Source organism: Heterodontus francisci, chromosome 46 (assembly GCF_036365525.1).
Source record: "Heterodontus francisci isolate sHetFra1 chromosome 46, sHetFra1.hap1, whole genome shotgun sequence".
Lineage (NCBI taxonomy): Eukaryota > Metazoa > Chordata > Chondrichthyes > Heterodontiformes > Heterodontidae > Heterodontus > Heterodontus francisci.
This window is the reverse complement of record NC_090416.1, coordinates 8,597,678-8,617,106: the sequence shown is the minus strand read 5'-3', so window position 1 is coordinate 8,617,106 and position 19,429 is coordinate 8,597,678. Positions and strand designations below refer to the sequence as shown.

Here is a 19,429-nt window from a genome sequence, read left to right as displayed (position 1 = left end):
ATTAGATAGATTCTTGCTCGGCAAGGGGTAAAAGTTCATCAGGGGAGGGTGGAATTGGAGAATGAGATCGTGTTGAATGGCGGGGCAGGCTAAGAGGGGCTGAATGGCCTCCTTCTGCTCCAAATTGATGGTTCAGTCAAAAGTGACAGCCAATCCCCATCAGCAGGGCCGCAGTGCGCAGGCGCGGGCGGCCCCCGGAAGCCACCTACCAGCGCGGAGTCTGCGCAGTGCGGCTCCAGGAAGCTGAGCGCGAGGGGGAGGGGCAGGCGAGCGAAACCTCAGCGACCACGGATCGCAGCGGCTCTCAGGCCCCGGACCAGAGCCGCGGGCCCGGCGGACGTGCGGCGAGGGCACCGGGTGTGGGGAGGCACCACCGAACTGATGGCGCAGCGCCTGGACCCATCCCAGCCGCCGTTTGCCGCTTTTCGTCTCCCGTTTCCACCGAGTCCGACTCGCGAACAAAGGACAGGAAGGGAGGCCGCCCAACATGCCCCGCGCCTGGCCCTGGGGAGCATGCGCACTCTCAGCGCAAGGGGAAATCGGCGCGTTGGATAGAGAGGGTTCTGGGGCGCAGAGGATTGTGGGAATGACGGCCGCCATTAGTCAGTAGTTCTCGGTAAGTTTGTTATTGCAGGCTGACGGCAAGTCCAGCGGCCTGAAACATGAACTCTTTTTCTCCACAGATGCTGCCTGACCTGCTGAATATTCTCACCATTTTCTCTCTATTTCAGATTTCCAGCATCCGCTGTTATTGTTTTATTGCAGGCCTTGCTCACAGGACCTAGTCTAATTATGTTCAACCAACTTGTCTATATTCTTTTACAGTTCTACACTATCTTCCTCACAGTTCACAATGTTTCCGAGTTTTGTGTCATCTGCACACAGAAATTGTTCTCTGTACATCAAGGTCTACGTCATTAATTTAACGCAGACAAGTGTGAAGTGATGCATTTTGGGAAGTTAAACCAGGGCAGGACATCTACAGTGAATGGCAGGGCCCTGGGAAGTGTTGTTGAGCAGAGAGATCTTGGGGTGCAAGTACATGGTTCCCTGAAAGTGGTAACACAGGTAGACAGGGTGGTGAAGAATGGCGTGCTTGCCTTCATCGGCCGAGGCATTGAGTACAAGAGTCGGGACGTCATGTTACAGTTGTACACAATGTTGGTTAGGCCGCATTTGGAGTACCATGTGCAGTTCTGGTCGCCACATTACAGGAAAGATGTGATTAAGCTAGAGAGGGTGCAAAAAAGATTGACAAGGATGTTGCCTGGTTTGGGGGGCTTGAGTTATAAAGAGAAATTGGATAGGCTGGGTCTGTTTTCCCTGGAGCGAAGGAGGCTGAGAGGGGACATGATAGAGGTATATCAAATTATGAGAGGCATAGATAGTGTAGCTAGCCAGAGTCTGTTTCCCATGGTAGGGGTGACTAAAACTAGAGGGCATAGATTTAAGGTGAGAGGGAGGTGGGTTAAAGGGGATCAAAGGGGTAAATTTTCACACAAAGAATAGTGGGTATCTGGAATGAGCTGCCTGAGGAGGTGGTGGAGGCAGGAACAGTAGCGACATTTAAGAGGCATCTGGACAGGTACTTGAATGAGCAAGGCATAGAGGGATATGGAATTAATGCAGGCAGGTGAGATTAGTATAGATAGTCATTATGGTCGGCATGGACGCGGTGGGCCGAAGGGTCAGTTTCTATGCTGTATGACTCTATTAATATATACCATTTAAGAGTCAGTTTGTATCAGGGTGGGGCGTTGGATGTGGAGGTCGGTTCCTGGCCTCCTGTGTGAGTGTTTTTCGTTGTATCCATTTGAGTTGGGAGTGCAGATGAGGGAGAAGTACTCGAGTACTTTTGAGCCCAGTCGGGCCACAAAAGGGGGAGGGGTGGCGGTGTTGATTAAGGAGGGCATTGCAGTGCTGGAGAAAAATGATATCCCAGAGGGGGTAGAGAGCAGAATCAATTTGGCTAGAGCTAAGGAACAAAAAAGGTGCAGTTCCATTGCTCGGTGTTGTCTATAGGCCACCAACTAATGGGAAGGATGTAGAAGAACAAATTTTCAAGGAAATTACAGAGAGGTGCAAAAATATAGAGTAGTTATAATGGGGGATTTTTATTATCCAAACCTAGGCTGGGATAGTAGTAGTGTAAGGTGCAGTATGTTTCTCGTCCAATGAGAAAAGAGGCAGTGCTAGACCTGGTTCTTGGGAATGAGGTGAGCCAAGTAGATCAAGTATCAGTCGGAGATTATTTAGGGGACAGTGATCATTGTATCATAAGGTTTAGGTTGACTATGGAAAAGGACAAAGAACAATTCAGAGTACGAATAATTAACGGGGAAAGCCAACCTCCATGGGGTCAGAATGGAGCTGGGGCGAATGAATTGGAGTCAAATGTTGGCAGGAAAATGGTCGTGAAACAATGGGCTACCTTGAACGAAGAGTGTGTTCAGGCACAGTCAAGGTATATTCCCTCAAAGGGGAAAGGCAGAGTAAACTAATCCATGGCTCCCTGGATGACAAAAGGAGTAGAGATTAAGATAAAGAAGAAAAAGTCTGTTTATGACAGATGCCAGGTCGAAAATACTATTGAGAAACAGGCTGAATATAGAAGATCCAGAGGGGAAGTAAAAAAGCAGATAAGGCGTAAAGACAGGCCCAGCAACTACAGGCCAGTCAGTTTAACTTCAGTGGTGGGAAAACTTCGAGAAAAAATAATTCAGGTCAAAATTAATAGTCACATGGAGAAATGCGGGTTAATTAAAGCCAGAATGGATTTCTTAAGGGAAAATCATGTTTAACTAACTTACTCGAGTTTTTTGAAGAGGCAACAGAGAGGGTTGATGAGGGCAATTCAGTTGCTGTGGTGTACATAAACTTTCAAAAGGTGTTTGATACAGTGCCACACAACAGACTTGTGAGCAAAGTTATAGCTCATGGAATAAAAGGGATGGTAGCAACGTGGATAGAGGATTGGCTGAGTGACAGGAAACAAAGTAGTGGCCACTGGATGTTTTTCGGGCTGGATGAAGATTTGTAGTGGAGTTCCCCAGCGGTCAATGTTGGGACCCTTGCTTTTCCTAATGTATATTAATGACCTACACCTTGGTGTACAGAGAACAATTTCTGTTTGCGGATGACACAAAACTTGGAAACATTGTGAACTGTGAGGAAGATGGTGTAGAACTGTAAAAGGATATAGACAAGTTGGTGGAATATAAGAAATAGGAGTAGATCATTCGGTCCCTCAAGCCTAACCCACCATTCAATAAGATCATGGCTGATCTGCCTCGGACCTAACTCCTCTTTCATGCCAGCTCCTCACAGCCCTCAACTCCCTGATATTTCAAACATCTATCTACCTCCTCTTTAAATTTTTTCAGTGATCTAGCCTCCACAACTCTCTGGGATAGAGAATTCCAGACATTCACTACCCTCTGAGAGAAGAAATTCCTTTGCATCTCAGTTTTAAATGAATGCCCCCTTATTCTGTAACTATGTCCCCTAGTTCGAGATTCCCCCACTAGTGGAAACATTTTCTCAACATCTACCCTGTCGAGCCCCCTCAGAATCTTGTACGTTTCAGTAAGATCACCCCTCATTCTTCTAAACTCTAATGAATAAAAGTCTAACCTGTTAAGCCGTTCTTGATAAGTCAACCCCTTCATCCCAGGAATCAGCCTAGTGAATCTCTTTTGAACTGCCTCCAATGCCTGTATATTCTTTCTTAAATACGGGGACCAAAACTACACACAGTACTCCAGGTGCAGCCTCACCAACACCCTGTCCAGTTGTAACAAGGCTTCCTTATTTTTAAACTCTAACCCCCTAGCAATAAAGGCAAATTCCATTTGCCTTCTTAATTACTTGCTGCACCTGCATGCTAACTTTTTGTGTTTCATGTACAAGAAAACCCAGATCCCTCTGAGCTGCACTTTTTTGAAGTCCCTCTCCATTTAAATAATAGTCTGCCTTTTGATTCTTGCTACCAAAGTGCATGACCTCCATCTGCCAAGTTTTTGCCCACTCACACAACCTATCTATATCCCCTTGCAGATTCCTTATGTCCTCATCACAGCATGCACCCCCACCTATTTTATATCATCAGCAAATTTGGATATATTACACTCTGCCCCTCCTCCAAGTCAGTGATATAGTTAGTAAGTAATTGAGGCCCTAGGACTGATCCTTGTGGCACTCCACCAGTTAAATCTTTCCAATCTGAAAAAGACCCATTAATCCCGACTCTCTGTCTTCTGTGAGTTAACTAATCCTAAATCCATGCTAATACATTACCCCCAACACCGTGAGTTCCTATCTTGTGCAATAATCTTTTATGTGGCACCTTATTGAATGCCTTCCAGAAATCTAAACACACTACATCTACCAGTTCCCCTTTATCAACTCTGCTTGTTGTATCCTCAAAGAACTCTAGCAAATATGCCAAACATGATTTCCCTTTCACAAAGCCATGTTGACTGTTTGATTGTGTTAAAAGCTTTTCTAAATGTCCTGCTATTTCTTCCTTAATAATGGACTGTAGCATTTTCCCAATTACTGAACCAAGAACAAAGAGCAGTACAACACAGGAACAGGCCATTCGGCCCTCCAAGCCTGCGCCGATCTTGATGCCTGCCTAAACTAAAACCTCCTGCACTTCCGGGGACCGTATCCCTCTATTCCCATCCTATTCATGTATTTGTCAAGATGCCTCTTAAACGTCTCTATGGTACCTGCTTCCACCACCTCCCTCGGCAGCAAGTTCCAGGCACTCACCACCCTCTGTGTAAAGAACTTGCCTCGCACATCCCCTCTAAACTTTGCCCCTCTCACCTTAAACCTATGTCCCCTAGTAACTGACTCTTCCACCCTGGGAAAAAGCTTCTGACTATCCACTCTGTCCATGCCGCTTATAACTTTGTAAACCTCTATCATGTCTCCCCTCCACCTCCATTGTTCCAGTGAAAACAATCCGAGTTTATCCAACCTCTCCTCATAGCTAATGCCCTCCAGACTAGGCAGTTTCCTGCTTTTTGTCTCCCTCCCTTCTTGAACAGGGGCATCACATTAGTGGTTTTCCAGTCCGCTGGGACCCTCCCGGAATCCAGTGAGTTCTGGAATATTTCCAGGGGCGGTGCAGTGGTTAGCACCTCAGCCTCACAGTTCCAGCGACCCGGGTTCAGTTCCGGGTACTGCCTGTGCGGAGTTTGCAAGTTCTCCCTGTGTCTGCGTGGGTTTCCGCTGGGTGCTCCGGTTTGCTCCCACAGCCAAAGAATTGCAGGTTGATAGGTAAATTAGCCATTGTAAATTGCCCCTAGTGTAGGTAGGTGGTAGGAGAATGGTGGGGATGTGGTGGGGAATATGGGATTAATGTAGGATTAGTATAAACGGGTGGTTGTTGGTCAGCACAGACTCGGTGGGCCGAAGGGCCTGTTTCAGTGCTATATCTTTCTTATGACTCTATTTTAACCAATGCCTCCACTATCTCGGCAGCCACTTCCTTTAAAACTCTTGGATACAGGCCATCAGGTCCTGGCGACTTGTCTGCCTTTAGTCCATTAGTTTGTCAAATACTTTGTCCCTCGAGACTGTTACAAGATCTTTCCTCCCATTAGCTCCTTGCTTATCTGATATTGTTTATAGTGTCCTCCACCGTGACGACAGATGCAAAATATTGGTTTGTTATCTGCCATTTCCCTGTTCCCCGTTATCAGCTCTCCAGTCTCATCCTCCAAGGGTCCCACGCTCACTTTAGCTACTCTCTTTTTATATATCTGTAGAAGCTCTTGCTGTTTGTTTTTCGATTTATTGCCAATTTACTTTCATAATCTATTTTCTCCCTCTTTATTAGCTTTTTAGTCATCCGCTGCTGGTTCCTAAAAAAATTCCCAATCCTCTGGCCTACCACTAGTTTTTGCCGCTTTGTATGCCTTAGGTTTTGATTGGATACTCTCCTTGACCGTCTTTATTATCAACAGGTGGTTCATCCTTCTCATGGAGTTCTTCTTTTTGACCCAGATAAATTTTTGCTGAGTGTTATGAAATATCTGCTGAAATGTCTGCCACTGCTCATCCACTGACTTTCCCCTTAGTCTATCTTCCCAGCCCGTTTTAGACAACTCTTTCTTCATACCTTTGTAATTGCCCTCGTTTAAGTTGAAGACACTGGTTTGGGAGCCGAGTTGCTCACCCTCAAACTGAATTTGAAATTCTACCATGTTGTGATCGCTACCCCCTAGAGGATCAATAACTATAATATCTCTTATTAATCCTACCTCATTACACATTACTAGATCTAAAATAGCCTGCTCCAGGGTAGGTTCTGCAATGTATTGCTCTAAGTAACAATCCCTGATGCACTCTACAAATTCATCTTCCATGTTACCTCTGCCAATCTGATTTGTCCAGTCAATATACAGATCAAAATCACCCATGACAATTGTAGCACCCTTCTTACACACCTCCGTTATTTCCTGATTTATACTTTGTCCGATAGTGAGGCAACTCTTCGGGGACCTTTAGGCGAATCCCACCCATGACTGATTCCCCTTGCTAATCTTTATTTCCACCCAAACTGATTCCACATCACGATCAGAATCGGTGGACACGTAGCACATGAAGTTCAACACAGAGAAATGTGACGTGATTCATTTTGGTAGGAAGAATATGGAGAGACAATATAAAAAAAATGTATAATTCTAAAGGGGGGTGCCGGAGCAGAGTGACCTGGGTGTATATGTGCATAAGTCATTGAGGGTGGTAGGACAGGTTGAGAGACTGCTTAATAAAGCATACAGTATCCTGGCTTTATTAATAGGGGCATAGAGTACAAGAGCAAGGAGGTTATGTTGAACATGTATCAGAAACTTCCGTTATTAGATTGGAGAAGTTAGGACTGCTTTCCTTGGAGAAGGCTGAGTGGTGATTTTAATAGAGGAGTCAGGACACAGCAGACAGAGAGAAACTGTTCCCATTTGTGAAAGACTCGAGAACGAGAGGGCACAGATTTAAAGTAATGGGCAACAGAAGCAAAAGTGACATGAGGAAAAACTTTTTCACTCAGTGAGTGGTTAAGGTCTGGAATGCGCTGCCTGAGAACGTGGTGGAGGCAGGTTCAATTGAAGCATTCAAAAGGGAATTAGACAGTTATATGAAAAGGAAGAATGTGCAGGGCTACAGGGAGAAGGCAGGGGAATGGCACGAAGTGAATTGCTCTTTCGGAGAGCCAGTGTGGACGCGATGGGCCGAATGGCCGCCTTCTGCACTGTAACGATTCTGTGAACAATTTCAGATGTGAGACTGTCAAGGGAGGTAGATTCTAGGGAAGATGAGGTTGGTAAACAGACACTACCCGTACACTGTAGGACTATTGTTTTAGGACGCAGTATTTCTGTAAAAACATTTTATGCATTTTACATATGCAGATACTTTTAATTTATTATGGGGGTGTGGGTGGTGCTGCAAGCCCAGCATATATTGTTAATCCCCTGTTGCTCTTTGAGAAGATAATGGGCCTTTTTCTTGAACCACTGCAATCCATAAGGCAAAGTGCTCCCACAGTACAGTTGGTGAGGAATTACAGGAATTTACTACACTATTTAAAAAGGGAGGTAGCGAGAAAACAGGGAATTATAGACCAGTCAGCCTGATGTCGGTAGTGGGGAAAATTCTACAGTACATTATCAAAGATTTTATAGCAGAGCACTTGGAGAACAGTGGTAGAATCGGACAGAGTCAGTATGGATTTACGAAAGGGAAATCAAGCTTGACAAATCTACTAGAATTCTTCGAGGATGTAACTAGTGCAGTTGATGAGGGGGAGCCTGTGGATGTGGTTTATTTAGACTTTCAGAAGGCTTTCGACAAAGTCCCACATAAGAGATTAGCGTGTAAAATTAAAGCGCATGGGATTGGGGGTAGTGTATTGCGATGGATAGAAATTTGGTTGGCAGACAGTAAACAAAGAGTGCGGATAAACGGGTCTTTTTCCGAATGGCAGGCAGTGACTAGTGGGGTACTGCAGGGATCGGTGTTAGGACCTCAGCTATTCACAATATATATTAATGATTTAGATGAGGGAACTAAATGTAATATCTCCAAATTTGCAGATGACACAAAACTTGGTGGGAGGGTGAGTTGTGAGCGGGATGCAGAGAGGATTCAGGGTGATTTGGACAAGTTGAGTGAATGGGCAAATGCATGGCAGATGCAGTATAATGTGGATAAATGTGAGGTTATCCACTTTGGTAGCAGAAACAGGAAGGCAGATTATTATCTGAATGGCTATAAACTGAGAGAAGTGAATGTGCAGCGAGACCTGGGTGTTCTCGTACACCAGTCGCTGAAGGTAAGCATGCAGATCCAACAGGCGGTAAAAAAGGCAAATGGTATGTTGGCCTTCATAGCGAGAGGATTCGAGTACAGGAGCAGGGATGACTTACTGCAAATATACAGGGCCTTGGTGAGGCCACACCTGGAATATTGTATTTTATATATATTTTTTTATATTTTAGAGATACAGCACTGAAACAGGCCCTTCGGCCTACCGAGTCTGTACTGACCATCAACCGCCCATTTATACTAATCCTACATTAATCCCATATTCCTACCACATCCCCATAATTCCCCTACCACCTACCTGTACTAGGGGCAATTTATAATGGCCAATTTACCTATCAACCTGCAAGTCTTTGGCTGTGGGAGGAAACCGGAGCACCCGACGAAAAACCACGCAGTCACAGGGAGAACTTGCAAACTCCACACAGGCAGTACCCAGAATTGAACCCAGGTCGCTGGAGCTGTGAGGCTGAGGTGCTAACCACTGCACCACTGTGTGCAGTTTTGGTCTCCTTATCTGAGGAAGGATGTTCTTGCTGTAGAGGGAGTGCAGCGAAGGTTTATCAGACTGATTCCTGGGATGGCGGGACTGACGTATGAGGAGAGTTTGAGTCGGTTAGGATTATATTCGCTGGAGTTCAGAAGAGTGAGGGGGGATCTCATAGAAACCCATAAAATTCTAACAGGACTTGACAGGGTAGATGCAGGAAGGATGTTCCCGATGGTGGGGGAGTCCAGAACCAGGGGCATAGTCTAAGGGTAAGGGGTAAACCTTTCAGGACTGAGATGAGGAGAAATTTCTTCACCCAGAGAGTGGTGAACCTGTGGAATTCACCACCACAGAAAGCAGTTGAGGCCAAAACATTGTATGTTTTCAAGAAGGAGTTAGATATAGCGGTTGGGGTGAAATGGATCAAAGGATATGGGGGGGAAAGCGGGAACGGGTTACTCTGTTGGATGATCAGCCATGATAATGAATGGTGGAGCATGCTCGAAGGGCTGAATGGCCTACTGCTGCTCCTATTTTCTATGTAATTTCACCCATTGATGATGTAAGAACAGTGATGGTTTTCCATGCACTAGCCTCCCTTGTCCTTCTCGGTGGTGGGGGTGGGGGGAGGGGGGATCACAGCTTGAGAGGTTATGTCAAAGTTCTGCTCGAGCTGCAGATGCACAAAGCCTTCAACCTCTCCCTCTCCCACAGAGGCCCGAGTTTTTCCACGCTGAGTGACATGTTCCGTTTCCTGAGGGACACTCTTAGAGTTTTCAGGATCATTTCTTCTGATGCTGGGCCCACAGCTTACCAGACTGTTTGAGCTCAGTGTCACGATCTACCATTGCGTTCTCTTGTGGGCTCTCTCTCATGCTCCCTTTTTCCTGTGTTAAATTCATTTTTCAGGGTATTGGAAAGGGAGGAGTTGCAGATGGGAAACTAAAACCAGACGTCACATCCAGATCTGACTGAGTCGCTCGATCTCTTGGGACCCGAAAATGGAAGCGAAAAGCACAGCTCCCGATGGGGATAAACCGTACGCATGTTCTGTGTGTGGACGAGCCTTCAGCCGATCATCTGGCCTGTCAAGGCACAAGCACAGTCACACCGGGGAGAAACCGTGCAAATGTGGCGAGTGTGGGAAGGGATTCAGTTACCCATTTGAGCTGGAAATTCATCAGCGCATGCACACCGGGGAGAGACTGTTCACCTGCTCCGTGTGTGGTAAGGGATGCACTCATTTCTCCGCTCTGCGGAAGCATCGGCGAGTTCACACCTTCGAGAGACCTTTTAAATGTCCGGACTGCGGGAAGTGCTATAAAAGTTCCGGGGAATTGACGTGTCATCAACGTGTTCACACGGACGAGAGACCGTTCAGGTGCTCTCACTGCGGGACTGGGTTCAGGCGATCATCTGACCTCACTGTTCACGAGCGGAGTCACACTGGAGAGCGGCCGTTCACCTGCTCCATGTGTGGGAAGGGATTCACTCAGTCATCCCAGCTCAGTACGCACCAACTTGTTCACACAGATAAGAGACCTTTTAAATGTTCTGTCTGTGAGAAGAGCTTTAAAAGCAAAAAGCATCTGGTGACACACCAGCAAGTTCACACGGGGGACAGGCCGTTCACCTGCTCTGCCTGCGGGAAGGGATTCAGCCGTTCAACCTACCTGCTGAAACACCAGCGAGTTCACAGTGGCGAGAGGCCGTTCACCTGCTCCATCTGTGGGAAAGGATTCACTGATTCACCCAACCTGCTGATACACCAACGGGTTCACACTGGGGAGAGGCCGTTCACCTGCTCCGTGTGTGGAAAGGGATTCACCTGTTCGTCCAACCTGGTGAAACACCAGCGAGTTCACTCTGGGGAGAGGCCGTTCACCTGCTCTGTGTGTGGGAAGGGATTCAGTGTGTCATCCAACCTGTTGAAACATCAGCGAGTTCACAAGTGACCTCGGGTTGGATTCTGCTGTTATTGCTGCTGTTCTTCACATCCAGGACTGAGCGATGAAACTCAAAGCCAGCAATATGCCAAGATCTGACAAAGGGACTTGATTCTTCGGGACCTGAATGTTATCAATTCTGTTGGCAAGGAGAGGAATTGGAACTGAGGTAGATGGATGTGGAGAGACATGATCAACAACAGCACTTGGATTGATAGAAAATGATGGGACTTCAGCAAATAGCCTTGGAGAAGCAGAGGCAAAAGCTCGAACAAGCCCAGGATAACATGCCAATGAACTCACTCTGTAGCTCCATAGTCATGAGGTTCTAGTGTGAAACTGTTCATTTGATATGTGAGCCTTAGAAAAGACTTTGATTCCATCAATCTGGGCTCAATTTGATGTCTATTCCACTGCACCCTCACCCCAGCCCTGCTTTATTTAACTTATTCATTCAGTCATTGGCCCTGCTTCGGTGGCTGCACTCTCACCACTGAGGCTGGAACAGGGGTGTCCAATTTTTTTGCATGGGGGGCACATTACAATTTTTGTCCTGAATAGGGGGCTAGTGAAAAAACTTTGGAAAGATAAAGGCATTAACAGTTTATCCTACTATTAATCAAAACAGCGACAAACGTGCATTTTTTGTGAAGAAGCTTTAAGTGAGACTGATTTATTCACTTACTTTCTCGTCACTATGTTGAACACTGATTTAGTGACCTACCTGGCGTTGTTTTTGCATGCGTGAGTACTCAGTCTCTGCCTGCACACTTAATGTAGCAATGTAGAGTATTCCAGATAGATGTCCATCTGTCAGGAGTGATCTTGATATCTTTCTCTCCCCCTCTCTCCCTCCCCTCTCTGCATCTCTGTCTCTCCCCCCTTTCTCTCTCTGTCTGCCTTTCTCCACTCTCCATCTCTCTCTCTGTCGCTCTCTCTCCCCGCGCATTCTGTCTCTTTGTCTTCCCTCTCTGCCTCTCTATTCCTGCTCTGTCTGTCTCTCTCTCTCTCTTACCCCACCCCCCACCCCCACCCTGCTCCCCATCTGTGCAACAATAAATGTGTATTATGGAGGCAGGCTGTGAGCGCTGCCTGTCCACTGGGTTGTGTGGGAGCAGGGTCCTAACAAATCTATAGCTGCCCGTCAAGGTGTCTGACGTTCCATCAGTTTACATCGTGGGCCAGATGGAAACCTGTGGAGGGCCAGACAATGGCCTGCGGGCCGTCTGTTGGACAACTATGGGCAGAAATACCAGCACTTAGACCCTCAAGTGTTTCACTGTTAGAGGTGCCATCCTTCAGACGAAACATTAAACCTGTCTGCCTCCTTAAATGGATGCAAATGATCCCATGGAACTATTTTGAAGAAGAGCAGAGGTGTTCTGAACATGACTAAACTAGAATCCCACATTGGTGTTTATGGGACCTTGCTATGTGTAAATTGTTTGCTGTGTTTCCTACATTACAACAGTGACTACACTTCATTTGAGTGGCTTTTAAAGTGCTTTGGGATGCATTAAGGTGGTGTAAGGTGCCATGTAAATGCAAGTCTTTATTTTCCGTTGTACATGCATAATGGTTTTGCAAATCACAACTCGAGCAGTTGTGCAATGACTGTAAAGCAGGTACTTCGACCTTTGCTTGGAGCTGAATGAACATTCTAGTAAATGCACCAATCCCACCTCACCACCACTTCAATATTGTTCAGACTTCATTTAGTGTTCAAACCCAATCTGTACAAAGTATTGTAAAGCAGTCGTCCAGTACAGCGTGGAGGTCAATGTTTCATAAATACAGAATTAATGATAAAAAGTGTCTTCAAAGAAACTGCTTCATAATGGCAAGGAGGTGGCTTCACCTTGCGCGCCTCAATTGTGTTCCCTCCATACAGAATGAAACAGTTTACTGTGTCCTGTGAAAAGATTTTCATCAAATTGCATCTCAGGAGAGGTGCAGCAATGTGATCCATAACCCAGAATTTCACGTTTATTGTATTTACACTGCGGGGCAGGTGTAGAAACCAGTGGTAAAACTGGCACATGTACATTTGCTACAACCTCAACACTATGGCCTTATATTTTTTCCCCCTCATATTGGAGAAAGTTAAACAGGTGAGAAATATACAAAGCAACCATTTGCACTGCTGCTAGAGGTTCTTTAAGCATTGGCAAATAGAAACACACTTCAGATATTCCCTAACTGCTGTCCATTCCACTGCTGCTCTAGAGCTCCAAACCGGCTTGTGACAAAATAAGGGAGTGGAAAGTCCTTATCAATACTTTCCCTTCAGCTAGCATCACTAAAGACAGACAAACTGGCGATTTATTTCATTGCAGTTTGAGAGATCGTGCTACGTGTAAATGTGGCTGTCGCATTTACCTACATAACTACAGTGATTACACTTCAAAACGAACACTTTTGGGTGTCCTGAGGATGTAAAAAAATGCTCAAGTGTTCCCTGGCTTGTTACAGGATAAGGGAGATGTGCCTGTAGGGGTCTGTCCCCAGGACCCTGGCCTGTTACAAGATGAGGGAGGTGGGTCTGCCCCAGAAACCCTAGCCTGTTACAGGATAAGAGATGGGTCTTTTGGGGTCTGTTGTCAGGAATACTGCTTTGTTACATGATGAGGAAGATAGGTCTGTCCCCAGGAACTATTGTCTGTTACAGGATGTGGGTCAGTAAGGGTCTGCCCGCAGGAACCCTGGTCTGTTACACAAAATGTTCTCAAACCTTTGCTTCTGAGGCTCCATCCCATGTTATAAAAATTCCTCGGACCCCAGTAATGAAACAGTTTTTTTTTTAATGGAAGTTGCTTGCACAATTAGATGTAGATTTTATTTTTTTGCTTAATCTGAAATGTGATGTGCCAGGCAAGTTTTTTTTACACAGAGGGTGGTGAGTGCCTGGAACTTGCTGCCAGGGGAGGTGGTGGAAGCAGGTACGATAGCAACGTTTAAGAGACATCTTGACAAATATATGAATAGGAAGGGAATAGAGGGATATGGGCCCCGGAAGTGCAGAAGGTGTTAGTTTAGGCAGGCATCAAGATCGGCGCAGGCTTGGAGGGCCGAATGGCCTGTTCCTGTGCTGTACTGTTCTTTGTGAGGCTGGTGCTGAGGATTAGTTTGATCAAGTTGTAAAGGTATCTCTTCAGTAAAAATGAGTTCAATGTAGGAAATGATGAACCAAAAAGTCAAAAAATGCCTGTCGAGAGCAAGTCTGAAAAAAAAATGGTTAATCAAAAAGCAGGGAGATGATTAACCAAAAAATCAAAAATAATGTTCAGAGAATTGACCCGAGAGGGGAAATGGGAACCAAAAAGCAGGGAAACGGTAATCCAGAAGCTGCAAAAATAGGTAAATCTTGGGAAATCATTGACTGAGAGTGGAAAATAGCTGCCGAGAGCAAGTCTGAAATGGAAATTAATTAACTAGAGAGCAGAGAAACAATAAACCAAAACACGCAGAAATTAGTACTGGGGGGGGGGGGGGGGGGGGGGGAATGGTTAACTACAATCTGAGATATATTTTCTGAGTCTGAAGTGGGAAATGGTTAAGTGCCTTTCTGATATAGAATGCTGCTTTTTGCAGGCAGGAGAGTGGAATGGCCTTGGTTAATGATTCCCCACCCCCCCAATTCGGCCCCGATTAAGCGAAGGAAGAGGGTGAAACGGTGACTGCTGCCGAGCCTAATTTACCGGGGTTGGTTTTCTGGTGATAACTTCTGGTCGGAGCATCACATCCCTTCCAGGCCAACAGTGGGGCGGAGCAGTGGTTAGCACCCGCAGCCTCACAGCTCCAGTGACCCAGGTTCGATTCTGGGTACTGCCTGTGCGGAGTTTGCAAGTTCTCCCTGTGAGCGCGTGGGTTTTCGCCGGGTTCTCCGGTTTCCTCCCATGGCCAAAGACTTGCAGGTTGATGGGTAAATTGGCCATTGTAAATTGCCCCTGGTCTAGGTAGGTGGTAGGGGAATTGAGGGAAAGTAGGAATATGGGATGAATGTAGGATTAGTATAATGGGTGGTTGACGGTTCTAAAAAAAAACTAAATTGAAAAAACAGGACGCGAAAGGACTGACAGAGCTGAGCAGAAGTCTGACTGCCAATTGATAAATCCACAGGCCTGTGACCGACCACCTTGGGTGTGCGATTTGGGCGAGCCAGGGAGAAGTGGCTCCCGGTGATATGGGAACTAACTGGGAGGCTGGGTGCCGACCCACAAAACCTATCAAAGCTGACCTGATAAACCACAGGGATCGAGACTACCATCCGAGGATGCCCAGTTACTCTGACTTCGTGTTTGATATTCAGTTTAGCAGTCGGCACCTCTGGGGTGCTCCGATTGGACACATTTCCTCCGGAATTCTGTGTCCGATTCGGCGGACTGGTTTACAGAAACAATTTGGGCTAAGGAATCAGAAGTATAATTTTAACATTTTGTCAGTGACACCTGTTCGGGAGTTGCAGTTATACTGAGAAAAAACTGACAAAATCCGAACACACACACACACATCAATGAAAGGCGAAATTCCTGGAAACACGCTGCAGGTCCTTCTTAATCTGGATAGCAAATGTTTGTTGTATAATTGTAATAAGCAGTTATCAGGCTCCTGTAAACTCCTCCCATGCGATTTTAATGCTGACTATTTTCAAAAGGTTTATTGTGGAATACCTGTCCTAAAATAGTAGACTCAGGACTGTCACACAAACACACTGAAGCTTCACAGAATAATTACCGCAGTCATTTTCAGACTGGAAACTTAAACCTGCCGTTTCACTTTCAGTCAGAAAACAGATCGCAGTTTCATACCAGTCTCGGATTTGACTGCAAGTTTCCAGAGTTCACTGTTGTTCTTCCCACTCGAAAGACAGTTGTAAAGGAACCTTCTGTTCTGTGCCTAGGAGCTCGGAATCAAGGAAGAGAGCGGCTGGGACACATTTCATACACACCTCAGGATTAATCCGCAGGGGGACTTTGCTATCTATGATGAGGCAAGAAAGACCAAAATGCTGTTTTGTCCCTCTCAGTGTGTCCCTGAGGGACTGTGTCCAGGTTGAAGTTCTGTTCCTGCTGTACGACCCTCCCCCCAGATTGTCCTTTCTGAGCTCCAGCCAGGTGACGTGAAACACTTAGGTGGGAAAGACAAAAATCTACAACAATGTGTTTCAAACAAAGCTGATTTAACTTGACATTTATCCAGAATATCAAACTGCAGCCCAGTTGAGAGGGTGATCAGCAGCAGAAACAAACACGAACTGTCAGAACGAACATGGTTTAGTCCTAGGTGTGCAAAAACAGCAGCAATAACAGCAGTCACTTGTGAACTTGCTGGTGTCTCAGCAGGGTGACTGATTGAGTGAATCCCTTCCCACACACAAAGCAGATGAACGGCCTCTCCCAGTGTGAACTCGCTGGTGTCTCAGAAGGTGGGATGTCTGAGTGAATCCCTTCCCACACACGGAGCAGATATACGGCCTCTCCCCAGTGTGAGTGCGCTGGTGTCGCAGCAGGTGGGATGACTGAGTGAATCCCTTCCCACACACAGAGCAGGTGAATGGCCTCTCCCCAGTGTGAACTCGCTGGTGGGTCAGCAGGCTGGATGACTGAGTAAACGCCTTCTCACACACGGAGCACATAAACGGCTTCTCTCCAGTGTGAACCCGCTGGTGCGTCAGAAGGTCGGATGAATTAATGAATCCCTTCCCACACACGGAGCAAGTGAATGGCCTCTCCCCGGAGTGAGTGCGTTGGTGTGTCAGTAGATCACTTCGGCTTTTGAAGGTCTTCCCGCAGTCAGAACATTTAAATGGCCGCTTATTAGAGTGAACAAGCTGATGTGTCAGTAGGTGGGATAACTGAGTAAACCCCTTCCCACACTCAGAACAAGTGAATGGCCTTTCCCCGGTGTGAATGTGCTGGTGTGTCAGCAGATCATTTCTGCTTTTAAATCTCTTCTCACAGTCAGAACATTTAAAAGGTCTCGTATCGGTGTGAACTCGCTGGTGTACCAGGAAGTGGGAGTACTGAGTAAATCTCTTCCCACACATGCAGCAGGTGAACGGCCTCTCCCCAGTGTGAATGCGTCGATGAATTTCCAGCTTGGATGGATAATTAAATCCCTTCCCACAGTCCCCACATTTCCACGGTTTCTCCATGACATGAGTGTCCTTCTGTCTCTCCAGCTTGGACGATCAGTTGAAGCCTCGTCCACACATAGAACCCGTGTACGGTTTCTCTCTGCTGTGAATGGTGCAATGTTTCTTCAGGCTGTGTAACTGGTTAAAGCTCTTTCTGATATCAGAGTACTGAAACACTCTCCCTCGTGTGTGTGTCTCTGTGTGAGTATCTCAGTGCTTTTCCAGTCACACTGATGTTTGAAATCTTTTCCCATAGACAGAACAAACATTTCTCTTTCCACATTCAAAGGCTGATAATATTCAGGTGCTGACGACTGCTGTCAGATCTTCCCGTGATGATTAGTTGAGGTTCCTGTCTGCAAATCCCGTCCCTCTGAACCCCTGTAAAAGGAGTTTACAAAAGCCATCACTGTCAGTTCAGGATAGAAATTCACAACATTCTCTCCTCCTACTTACTGGACCAGGAGAGCCTCACATGCACCCTGCCTGCACATTTCACCATATTATCCGGGCCTGTCACTGGGAAAAGCCCCGCAGCTGCTGTCCTGCTGGGTGCAAACGTGGGACCCGTTGCTTCTTATTTGCAGTTTGCGGCCGACACAAGGTGTTTCTGAAGCATCCCCGCCCGTCGCTCCCCAGCGCCTGCCCGTGACCTCCTGTGATGTGGATAGGCAACCTTCCCAAATGCACAGAATGCTGGGTAATAGCACCGTCATTGAAAGCCCCAATTAGGCAATAGTGATTGTTTTGCTGGGATTGGGTGAAAACAACAAAATTAGGAAATAAATTATATCATAACACAAGTGCACAAACCTTCCATCATCCACGAGAAAGAAGGGGAAAAGGGAATTGGTGGAGAGTCTCCAGAACAGCAACAGTAACAGCAGAATCCACCCCCTACAGTCACGTGAACTCACTTGTGTGCCAGCAGATGGGACGAGCAAGTAATTCTCTTCCTATACCGAACATTTAAACAGCCTCTCTCCTGTAGCAATGTGTTGATCGTGCATCAAATCTTTGAACTTTTAAAGCTGGAGTGTTATTACATGTGGGAAGATGAGAAAATCTCTTTGCACACGCAAAGCATCTGAATGGTTTCTTCCCAGTCGGAACGTATTGGTGTGTAGGTGCTTGCATCTTGAATTTGGTCCTCAAAACATTATAATTTCCATGGAATAAAAATGAAAATGCACACATTTTATCAAAATAAACCAGTGGCTCTGTGAAATGGTCCATTACATTGTGCAATACCCCCATGGTTGTAAATGAACAGGCCCTCTGGACCAATGTGATATGTGCCCTGGTAGATCTGTCAGGAATATAATATAAATGGTTTCTGTATTTCACGTTCATTGTATCACACAAATATATCTTAATCAAATGTCGTGGCGCTGATAGTTTTAGTTTCATTGGCAAATTTACTCCAACAATCTTCATAACTGGTATTTCTTGTTTCTCAGTTTTGTTTCTTCTTTTCCTGCATTCCGCTGATCCTATTATTTCCCCGTTCACTTCACACTTGTTTCTTTTTCCCTTATTATTTCCTCCACTACACTTTTTCTTAATCTCATCTGCTTTACCTCTCTCCATTCCGAGTATTCAGACTTTATTCCCAAAGTTGGGAAGTTGGTGTAAAGATGCGCTATGCAGTGTGATTATATAACACTCTTGCAGGTGGTGGGGAGAGATGAGTGAGTACAATGCAATATTTCCAACCCGTGTCGCATTAACGGCTGAGATCTCCTTTGTTGCAGGAGGTCTTCATTCTGAAGGAGCCCCACCTGAAACATTGAGCATTCATTTATTGCTTTCACATGTGTATTACTCCATTTTTGTGTCCTTTTCCATTTCCCATATTTCCATAATCGTGGAAAAATAGAATGGTATACAACAGTGAACATTATCCACTCCCACTGCCCTGGTGTCGTGCACAATGAATATATTAATTGCAACAATGAATTTGATTTGATTTTAAATAGTTTAATTTCTATGTTGAATCCTGTTTCTCTAATTGTGTTTCCCCTGAGCCCCTCAACTTCATCTGGCAGTAACATTGGTGAGTGCTGGCTGATTGTACAGGGAGGCAACAGGAAGAGAGCTGCAAAGCCAGAGGGTCAAGGGAGCAGTGTGTTCTGTAACCAATCGCGGTCTTTAACAGGTGGAACCTGAGTTGGCCAGTCAGGTGAGTCAGTGTGAACTCCTGTTTATCTCTTAAACGTTAAATCAAGATTTTGTAAACTCCTCTTACAGTGTACTGGAAGGGGAGGATTTGCAGACAGGAAAAACTCAAACCAAAAGTCACATAAAAATGACAGTCACTCAACTTATCAGGACCTGAATATTGCCCTTTGAATGTGGAAGGAGAAATGTTTGTCCATCCGAAAAGATTTCAAACAATCAGTGTGACTGGAAAAGCACGAGACACACACACACACCCGAGTGAGAGCGTTCTAGTGCACTGACTGTGGAAAGAGCTACACAGCCTGAAAAAACATTGAAACATTCACAGTTGGGGAAAAA

At 45.8% G+C, this 19,429-nt stretch overlaps 2 protein-coding genes across 2 annotated transcripts in view; one reads left to right on the top strand and one right to left on the bottom strand.

The window, feature by feature from the left end:
- LOC137356815 (zinc finger protein 84-like) overlaps window positions 1-17,921 on the bottom strand; it is a 43,467-nt gene extending 25,546 nt beyond the window's left edge. The window contains exons 1-2 of the mRNA XM_068022609.1: window positions 17,827-17,921; window positions 16,149-17,290 (exon numbers count right to left, since the gene is read on the bottom strand). Coding sequence (XP_067878710.1) covers window positions 16,149-16,927 — 779 coding nt within the window. The 5' untranslated portion in view covers window positions 16,928-17,290; window positions 17,827-17,921. The remainder of the gene's footprint in view (window positions 1-16,148; window positions 17,291-17,826) is intronic.
- On the top strand, window positions 239-12,585 carry LOC137356813 (zinc finger protein ZFP2-like). The gene is made up of 2 exons (XM_068022605.1): window positions 239-616; window positions 9,737-12,585. Exon 2 carries the CDS (start codon window positions 9,829-9,831, stop codon window positions 10,780-10,782), a length of 954 nt encoding a protein of 317 aa, XP_067878706.1. The 5' UTR covers window positions 239-616; window positions 9,737-9,828; the 3' UTR covers window positions 10,783-12,585.
- Window positions 17,922-19,429: the final 1,508 nt, after the last annotated feature.